The sequence below is a fragment of the Chaetura pelagica genome, unplaced genomic scaffold (genome assembly GCF_000747805.2).
Source record: "Chaetura pelagica isolate M959 unplaced genomic scaffold, ChaPel_1.0 scaffold117, whole genome shotgun sequence".
Taxonomy (NCBI): Eukaryota; Metazoa; Chordata; class Aves; order Apodiformes; family Apodidae; genus Chaetura; species Chaetura pelagica.
Window position 1 is genome coordinate 256,292 of NW_009954185.1, and position 10,221 is coordinate 266,512.

Genomic DNA, 10,221 nt, shown 5'->3' on the forward strand with positions numbered 1-10,221 from the left:
GTTGATCAACCACCCATTCTACAGCCTGAAGCTGTCCTCGGAACAATTAACACTCAGCATGGCTCAGGTGCAGCACCAGGAGCAGGGCTGGGAAGAGAATAACTAAAGCTAAATGCTAGTACTGATTAGAAAATAAAATACTGAGAGGGCAGGCTCTGTGCTCACAGCATTTCCTCTGGTCTTCACAAAGGCTGCTATTGCTAAGGTAAGAAAAAACACTATTGTAAAATAAGATGGGGCAAGCACTACTCCTTACAGGTACTGTAAGCCAACATGCAGCTCACACTACTATCATATTGCTGTGCTAGTCTACAAAAGCCTATCTATGAAGCTCTACCCTCCCTTTCACAGCTGAAACTCAGAAGTTAAGAACAGAAAATATTTGTCTACATCAATAACAGTAATAACAGTCTTCAGGAATCCACATTCTCCACACAGAGAGAGCTGGAGAGTTTACTCACGCAGCTAGAGGGAGAGAAAACAGAACCAACATTAACAGCAGTAGGGCCGAGCCCTGTGCCTTCCAAGCCACCCTCTGGAGGAGGCTGGCAGCTCCCCGGGAAGGTGAGCAGCAGCCTCCTCTGCACCACCCAGTGCCATGAACCATGCTGCAACTCTGCCACTTGCTGTGCTGCTCGTCTGCCATCACCCCTCGGCCCCCCCTTCTGCACTAGGGCCAGGGACACAGCTGGCACGAGCAGTCCCAGGGGAAGCACATGAGACAGCTCCCCTGGAGGTGGTGGACGACCATCAGGCCAGCAGCCCCTTGCCTGTCCCCCTGCACCGTGCTATCCAGCTTTGTGGCTGGATAGAAAAAGGCATCATGAGAGAAGGAAGGCATCATGAACACTAGCCTCTTACCCCAGTGACTGGTTTCTGTAGTAACTCTGCACCCTTGAGCTAAGCTGAGTGAAGGGGAGGGCAGCACTGACACTGGGGGAGCTCTCTGTGCCCAGCACAGAGCTATTTGACAGCACTCACCATTCTGACAATGTAGTTGTGGAGCTGGCTCATGTAGTTCACAGTAGTGCTGAAGACATGCTGTAGAAGGGAAGGCATTGTATTTGCAATTTTTTTAGTCAAGACCATTACTATCACCAACATGGCCTTCTCCTGTTCCATGTCTGTGGGGATGGCTCGTACAAGCTCTTCCACTACCTGTGACATGCGCCGAACTATTTCCTGTATGGAAAGAAGGGAGGGACTTCAGTGCAAAAGCAGTGGGAGAAAGGGGTCTCAGCACAGCCTGCCAGCACTCTGCTGGTAACTCATGTGCTTGATCCAACATCTCACAAGATCCTGCTCCTTTTCCTCCCAAACACAGTAGCGTCCTGTTACACACCCTAGATGACAGTAAAAAGTACTATCTTAGAGCTCAGCTGCTCACCCAAGACAAAAAAGAAAGGGAGAAAACACACATAGTACTAGAAAACTTGGATAGCACCTCATACACTTAGGGTGGAACAGCCCCTTTTCTCTCCCCTGTTTGCACCCAGACTGCAAAGTCCTAAAATGGCACAGGAATCCTGGGGCTCCCATGAGAGGGCAATCCACCTTAAATGCAGTAAAGATCAGAGATAAAAAATTTAGGTGGGGACTGGGAAGAAGACAGAGGGAGTTTCACAGAAAAGCCTTCACACAGGCAGAAGCTAGAGAAAGTGTTCAGTAACAAGCACAAGTCAAGTATCTGGCACTAACACTGCTCAAGTTTCATACACGTGGAGAGCAGCAGACATAAGGGACTCAGCACCAAAGTTCAAACATCTTAAAGACAAATACTAAGCCTTAACCAGACAGTTGATTTTCAAAGATAGACCATTGGGCCAAGAAAATGAGGACAAAAGACCTTTGGAAGTCAGCCTTCTCCCCAACTACCTCACTTTCACCATCCACAGAAAGGAGATGAACCCAAGGAACCTGATTTGCAGGGCAAGAGCTGCCATGGAATACAGCATCACCTCTAACAAATCTTCAAAGGTAAGTGTTTGGGCTGAATTTTAAGATGGCAATAATTAAATCAGTAAACCAGCAAAGGCACAGAAGTTGCGAGTTTGCTGCTTCAAAGTCACAATAGGAAGGAAACTACTAGTCATGTTGCTTTTTACTCACCTCTCTAGACAGGTTCTCATTCAGAAAATGCTGCACTAGATCATCTACTCCTCTTGCTTCGATTTCTCTTTCAAATTGGTCTCCAATCTGAGCAAGCTGAGCAGCAATCATCCTGATCACTTCTTCATTTACCTCAGGGTCAAACACTGTCAATACATACAGTGGGGTTTAGTTCACAGGCTGCAGTCAGACTAGGTTCAATGCAAGTAAGCTAACCCATTGCATTTTGTCCATCTCCATTAACCACCTCCTTGCCATTCCACCTCCAATCATAGTGCATTCATGACAGCTATAAACATCACAGCTTCCTTGCCTGCACTCAACTTATTTACCAGAGACAGAGACTACATTAACTGTAGTTCAGGTTAAATACAGCCTCACACTGTCCAAAAAGAGGGGAGGTCAAAGCATCTCCAGCCAAAATTTGTACAGGACAGCTAGAGCCAACAGCCTGCCTAGAGAGGGGAAGTGAGAGTGTACACATTTTTTTCAAGTGACTACTGTTAAGACCTGTCTCTTAAACACCATCTAAAATACATCACCTTAGGAAATCATAGAATGGTTTGGGCTGGGAGGGACCTTTAAAGGTCAGCTAGTCCAGCCTCTTTGCATTGTGCAGGGAAACCTTCAACTAAATCATGTTGCTCAGAGTCCCATCCAACCTGACCTTGAATGTTCCAGGGATGGGGCACCTATCACCTCTGTGGGCAACCTATTCCAGTGTTTCACCACCCTCATAGTAAAAAAAAATAAAATTAAAATTAAAAAAAAAAAATTCTTAGATCGATACCCTTGTCACTTAGCAATCATTATCCCTTGACCCCTACCTCCTTTTGGCACCATAACTAGAGTTGTTCTTAAACCTTAGTCCAGTGCTCCCTGAGGAGCAGTGCAAGGCCTAACTTAACTGCTTAATATCATACTCCTTGGGGACAATTATCATTAGTAACCAGCTTTGTGGCCCTTGTCTGATGTGCTGCAGACAAAACCCCAGGGTGACAGATGCCCTAAAAATCCATAGAGAGATGAAGTGCTAAGCACTAGCTGTCTTATCCCAAGTGTTAAAATCCCAACCAACACCACCACCATACTGTAAAATTTCTCAATGGAGAGAAAAAAAAAAGTACCCCTGAAACGGACTAGCAGCAAAGATGGGAAAAGGGGAAAGAAAACTACCACTTTCAAAGAGGCATGTAGGAAGGAGAAAAGAGCACTTGCCTAGCCCACCATTCTGCATGTGGCCACTCCGATTGCCATCAGTCTGAAGTTCTGCCTCATCATCATCGCAGAGGCCGCCTTGCAAATAGACAGTCTTCAGGCTTTGCAGGGACTGCAGTTGCTCTCTGAACTTACAGTCAGAGGATACCTCCAGGAAGGCATACAGCAGTGCATGCTCCATCTGGACAGATCCATTGACCTTAAGCAAAAGAAAAATCACTGTTAAGCCCACGCCCAGGAAAAGTCCTACTCAGGAGGTCTATGCATACTGTTTTCCAAGATTTTTCTTTCCTCCTTTGGGCATCCTTAAGTATACCTTTGCTGAAGTCTTGTGGACTCCCTGACTGACTGTTGGATGTGTACCCACACAGAGCCACCTGACGGGGAACTACAGATAGCTCTGTTCTTACAAATCAGTGGTAGAAGTGTCAGCTCACCTTCTCTGGCACATTTCCAGCTGTGGCAATGACAAAAACCCTGATCAGGACTGCTGTTGAGAAGCAGGTGTGTACTTAGCACAAATCACCCACTTACACCTATTAAAACATTTGTGTTTGGAAGGTTTTTACCCCTGTATTTGGGGACTGGGCATTCTACTTTCTGTTCATAATGAAGTCAGCAGCTCCATGTTGAAATGTAATCAGAGCATAGCAGTAACAAGGTGGGGAACAGAGATAACAGATAACATAAGGCAAAAAAACCCTAAGGTTCATATTTTTTTTTTCTTCTCTTCAAAGGGATCTAGACTAGCTTCACAGAGAACCTGTTCAGCTCCCTGTAGACAGCCAAGCAGTTGCTCACAAGACTAGTGATGTGAGATGGCAGATCATTGGTGTCTGGTATCATCTAGACCAGCACATTCACCCCCAGTAAACAGGCACAGGCTGCCTCCATGGCCATGTACCTTGCCACCTTCAAGCAAGGTAGCACAGAGTGCCCAAATTACACTGAGGAGGTCCATGAGGCACTCAGACTAATGTGAGCAAGAGGTCTCAATAGAACATGGGGCCTCATAACCAATTCTAGAAAACCTCTGCAGAAAACCAGGAAAATGTTCAATAATTTTAGTTGAGCAGCTAAGACAGCAAAATGCTGTGCAAACACAAAAATAAAGTGAAAGAAAATCCTTACTTGGGTATGTAGACTGTGTGTCTGTAAGATAAGAAAATATTTAGGCTTAATAGTAACCAAGGAGAAGAATAGTTTATATTGCCAACTGCAGAGATTCATCCTATTTGCATATTGCTTACCCTGATAATTGGAATGAAGTTTCAGGTACATTTTGGTGAGTGGAACCTTGCAAGGCCACTTGTATCTACATAACTGTATCAGTAGTATCATATAGGACCCATATTGTCTAGGCAACAGTAGCAAAATTGGAACAAATGCATAAAAATAAATTAGAGACAGGTTGTTTACTTGAGTTGAGACTGGGCAGAGAAAGGGCAAAACAAAGGCTACAAAAAGACTCCAGAAATGGATGGAAAAGAAGGTATATGATTGAAGATCAACTCAAGACAAATCTTCCAGGGTCTGAGTGTGGGTGTTTACAGACAGTAATGAAACTGACCTGGTGACCCAAGCTCACAAGGACACCAGCAGCAATACCCTTGAACAACCCACTGGACTAGGCATCGCATTTGTGTTAAAAAGACTTGTGGGATGACAAAGAAAACAGGCTTAGGAACTGTATCCTAAGACTAGATGGGGCAAGGAGGATGACAAATTTCAATAGCAGTTCAATGTAGTTAATAAGATGAAAGTATGACAAATAATAGCTTCTTAATTGTTTAATATTGCACAAAATAATGCATAGTTGATCACAGTGGTTTGTCTATTAATTTGATGTATTACTTTGTTCTTAGCTAATAAACACTGTAGCCCCCTAAATGGCTGTATCTCTAGCCTGTGTTTTAAAGGAAGAGGGTCACACTGTAAGGTAACAAGGAAGCAAATTGCAAGCTAAGGGGTTCCATCCACTTGTCTGTATTCAGAGGATTGTTAGGGTCTCTGCAGGAATTCTGGGGAAGATGAGGACAGAAGTCTATCCCTTTCCAGTCACTCCAGTCTTCAAAAAGGGCAAGAATGACCCAGTAAACTATAGGCTGGTACCTGGAAAGGTAGTAAAACAAGTAATTCTGGATGTCATCTCTAAACATGTGGAAAATAAAGTTATTGGGAGTGGTCAACATGGGTTCACCAAGGGCAACTCATGCTTGACCAATCCAATTGCCTTCTATGACATTTTAACTGGATGGCTAGGAGAGGGGAGAGCAGTGGATGATCTTTACCTAGACTTCAGCAAGGCTTTTGACACTGCCTTCTACAACATCGTCATTAAGAAACTCAAAGTGTGGGTTAGATGAGTGGACAGTGAGGTGGTTGAGTGACAGAGCTCAAGGGGTTATGATCAATGGTGCAGGGCTGAGATGGAGGCCATTTCCCCAGAAGTCAATACTTGGTCTGGTCTTGTTCAACATATTCATCAGTGACCTGGATGAGGAGACAGAGTGTATCCTCAGCAAGTCCACTGATGATACTGAACTGGGAGGGGTAGCTGACACTCCAGAGGGCTGTGCTGCCATCCAGCATGGCCTGGACAGGCTGGAGAGCTGGGAAAAGAGGAACCTAATGAGGTTCAACAAGGACAAGTGTAGGGTCCTACACCTGGGGAGGAAGAACTCCATGCATCAGTATACATTAGTGGTGAACCTGATGGAAAGCAGGTGTTTTTAACACCTCCAAGGATGGTGAGTCAACCATAGCCCTGGGCAACCTGTTCCAGTGCCTGACCACTCTTTCAGTAAAGAAATTGTTCCTATAATCCAATCTGAATCTCCCCTGCTGCAACTTAAGGCTATTTCCTCTCATCCTATCACTAGTTATGTGGGAGAAAAGGCTGACCTTCACCTCACTACAACCACCTTTCAGGTAGCTGTAGAAAGTGATAACATCACCCTTCGGTCTCCTTTTCTCCCAGCTAAACACCTCCAGTTCTGTCAGCAGCTCCTTACAAGACTTGTGCTCTAGACCCTTCCCCAGTCCCATTGCTCTTCTCTGGACACACTCCAGCCCTTCAATCTCCTTCTTGTAGTGAGGGGCTCAAAACTGAACCCAGGATTTGAAGCACAGCCTCACTAGTGCCAAGCACATATCAACGTCTATAAATATTTAAAAGGTGGGTATATGGAGAATGGAGTTAGACTTTTTTCAGTAGTTGTCAGTGACAGGACAAGGGGCAATGAGCACTAGCTGAAACACAAGGTTCCATCTGAACGTGAGGAAAAACTTCATTACTGCGACGGTGACAAAGCACAGGAACAGGCTGCCTAAACAGGTTGAGGAATCCCCTTATCTGGAGATATTCAAAACCCACCTGGATGCAGGCCTGTGTAATGTGATCTAGAAAATCCTATGTTAGCAGGGGTGTTGGACTAGACGATCTCCAGACTCCAATCAGTATTTTTTGAGACTCTGTTCTTTTGAGCTATTTCAGAACAAGTGCACAAAGAGAACCACTAGTCACTGTGAACCACTGACTTCAGTCACCTTGAAGCTAACCTGTTCCATGACAGATTCAGAGACAGATCAGCTCTCGTCACTCTGCTTCAGACCAGAAGACCTTGTCTTGTCCTGCAAGAAAGTAAGAAAGAAAAGGATGAAAGGAAGAAACTTCCATAAACACACATCTTGCAGCTGTGCTCATGTGCTCCACATCTTGTGGAAAATGACCCTTTTATGATGCATATGCATATATCTGGAGAAAGCTACCTGTCACACACTAGCAGTCATAATAAAAGGCTGGAAAAACCACAACTGCCCCAGCAAAACGGGCATGAAACCCTGCCAGCCATGTGGAAGACAGTGGAGGGACATGACCTACAAATGGAGCTTTAAAGCTGAGAGGCAGTGCTGGGGAAGGAATGAACAACCCTTTAAAGTGCCAAAGTGTGGAATGGAAAGCAGTATTATCCCAGAGGAGTTCCTGAGTACCTAATGAGAGCAGGTAAGCTGCTCAGGTCTACACGCACAGCATACTCTCAAGTCAATCACTCAGCTGACATTGCAACACATCTACAGGACTTCAAGTGCACCTCCCTCCCTGTCCCCCCATGCGGATCCACATGTTTACTCAGGCTTATTTCAATACTTTCTCAACAAATATCTAGAGACAGGAAAGCTGGACTAAGGGCCAACAGGTTCTAGTAACATGAGCACAACTCTGCTAAGCCTCCTGAGAGGCTACTAGGAAGAAGGGAGTAAACAGGACGCTCACCACAAGTTCCTATGCTCCCACAGTGCATGCTCAGGGTTGACAATCCTTGACCTGTCTTGTGGCTGGGCAGTGCCAAGGGAAAGTCGTGCAGGAAGGACAGACAGCATGGTGCAGAGGGTGGCCTCCCTCACCCACTTAGAAAGGGGTGCTCCTTCCTCATCCAGACATCTGTAGCTGATGGGTGGGTGAGACCAGTAGCCCCAGCACTTATATCTGGTACAGGAAGTCCCAAAGCAAGGTGCAGAAGCAGCACAGCAAATGCCAATAACACTAGCCTAACATACCAAATGAGAAGGCAGGGAGGATAGGAATACTGTTTGTGAACCTTGCATTTGCTGCCTTAAATGCAACAATGCCACAGTTGCACACAGAAGTCTCTGATGCAAGCTGGCTTCAACTTTTGATGAGTAGGACCTAGCTGAAAGTAGACATTACCTTCCCACCAAGTCTTCTTCACGCAGGGCAATAACCTGGGTGCTGGCACAGACTACATTCTGACTAAAACCAGGGTTCAAGCACCAAGGAGCCCAAACAGATGGCCAACTAACCATCAAAGATCTGGGCTAGTGATCAATGATCCTATTTCATAGTAAAAACCCCTCACAGCTATATTTTAAATAACCAAGCATGCCAATGGGCAAGAGGCAGGAAATGAAAGCAGAAATTAATTCAAACTCTGAAGGAAACTGCAGCAGTCATTTCAAAAGACCATGAATTTCCCAACTTTCCAAAGACTCTTAGAAGTCCCCAAGATAAAAACCAATCTCAAATATGTCCAAGATGCACAACAACCCACAGGCAGCCTCTTAGCTCTTTTTCCTTCAGTTGTTACGTGTAGACTAATTAGCTTCCTAAAACAAAAGTTTAGCCTTGGCTGCTCTGCCTTTTTCTCTGTTCCATTCAGATCACTATTGCTGCTACTCACCTTGACCCCAAGGAGTGTGGTGGCTAGGGAGAGTGCAGTCCTCTGTCCTCTTCTCTGGGACCTAACAGGGCTCTGAAACCAGTCAGAACGATCCTTCTCCTAGGCTTAACTTTGCTGGAGGAGAGACAGATGTTAATTCAAGTTGGAGAACTTGAAACCAAATTTCAGAAATTAAGTGAAAAGTGAGGATTTTGCATTAAGTCTGTGGTAGTACTTTAGCTTTGTGCAAAGTCCTCAGGAGTTGTCCTTATCAGCAACATTTTCACATGCTAGGCAAAGCCTCAACTTGCACAGATGTTGTTTTATAGATAACATTTCTTTTGAATTCAAAGTCATTCAGCCCAAAACCAAGGTGTTCATGTTACATTTCAAAACCAGTGGAAATCCTCTGATCCTAAATCCTGCTGAGTTAAACACCACTTCCTGAACCATCATGGCTTAGACCACAGGAAGCCTGAAGTAGTATTGAGCCTCTGCTGCCCACATCCTATTTGCCTTGAAACTCACATTCATCACAGTGACCTTCTTGGGTTCTGCCAGGATTGCCATCCTCACCCAGTTCTAGCCTATGCCAAAAGCTTCAGACAGACCACAGCAGTCCTCTGGTCAGATTAGCCTATGCTGGCTAATTCAGGCTGGGAATAGCCAGCTGACTTCATAATGTTAATACAGGCTGAACAGATTTCCCCATCTTTCAAGATGCAAGAAGTTGTACCAACCTCTGTTAACACCTCACTACGTACATGGAGAGACAGATGTTATCCTGCAGTTCTAGCTGAAGTCTGACGCAACATGAGCCACTACAGCTGTAAGTTGCACACAGGTAGCCAGATGTGCTGGTGAAACTAGCTGACTAGCACTCAAGAGACTTCTCACTCACAAAAACTTTACACCAAAACCTCTTCCACCCAAACCTAGCCAAACTGCTTGGATGACCTGCTTTTTCTCATTGATGAGAATTCTAGTCAATTACTGGAGGGCAAGGTCAGCACAGTCAGACAGCATAAACAGACTAAATAAAATATCAGCTTGCAGAGAAAAATCTTTCTTCCAGCAAGTGAATGGAAGAGAAATAGAAGACAAGACACTTCCTTGTAGGGTTTGCCGCCTGCCACATCTTTCCAAGGAAAGCTCAAAATGTGGCTTTAAATCCCAACTTCACTACATTTTTTGTCACACTAATTCATACTGCCAGGAAACTAATTTTGTTCAGCCCAAACACCCATGAAAAAGGCAACCAAAAAGAAATCCACTACTGTCTTTTCCCACTTCCTACTTGAAAAGAAGGGGCAGATACTACTCCAGTCCAGGAAGGAAGAGAGGCATGCTGCTCCATTCCCAGAGCAGAAAATACAAGTCAAACAAAAAGGTCCAGATCTATTCTGGGCATGCCCATACAGCTAGGCCTGGAAAGGCAGAGCACAGGAGCTTGGCACAAGGCTGTGCATGTGCATCATCCACACAGGTTACTATGCTGACTAGGAGCTGTAAGAGGAGCTTGAGCCTGTCAGTCTGTGAATGTTCCTCAGATCAACACCTGGAAAGATGCAGGCTATAGCTCTACAGATCCAAATATTGGATTTTGAAAGCACTTCTGCTTTCCCAAAAGAAGCAGAAGGTTTTAAGCTGGTTATAGCAGAAAAGTACTTCCAGGGTGATAAATGCCCCACACTGGCAAAATACCTGGACAAGA

The 10,221-nt window shown here is 45.0% G+C and overlaps 1 protein-coding gene across 1 annotated transcript; it reads right to left on the reverse strand.

Moving 5' to 3' along the window:
- Positions 1-453: 453 nt before the first annotated feature.
- On the reverse strand, positions 454-4,608 carry BID (BH3 interacting domain death agonist). Its single transcript, XM_010002995.1, has 6 exons — positions 4,578-4,608; positions 3,765-3,817; positions 3,328-3,526; positions 2,110-2,255; positions 982-1,182; positions 454-465 (listed from the first exon to the last, which is right to left on the reverse strand). The coding sequence occupies exons 1-6, from the start codon at positions 4,606-4,608 to the stop codon at positions 454-456; spliced, it is 642 nt and encodes a 213-aa protein (XP_010001297.1).
- Positions 4,609-10,221: the final 5,613 nt, after the last annotated feature.

Excerpts from the sequence above, each read along its gene's own strand:
- BID (XM_010002995.1), bottom strand. The coding sequence starts at position 4,608 with ATGTACCTGAAACTTCATTCCAATTATCAGG. Across the intron at positions 2,256-3,327 it reads CATGCAGAATGGTGGGCTAG|TGTTTGACCCTGAGGTAAAT; the intron begins GCAAGTGCTCTT and ends ATGTATTGACAG. Across the intron at positions 1,183-2,109 it reads ATGAGAACCTGTCTAGAGAG|GAAATAGTTCGGCGCATGTC; the intron begins GTGAGTAAAAAG and ends CTTTCCATACAG.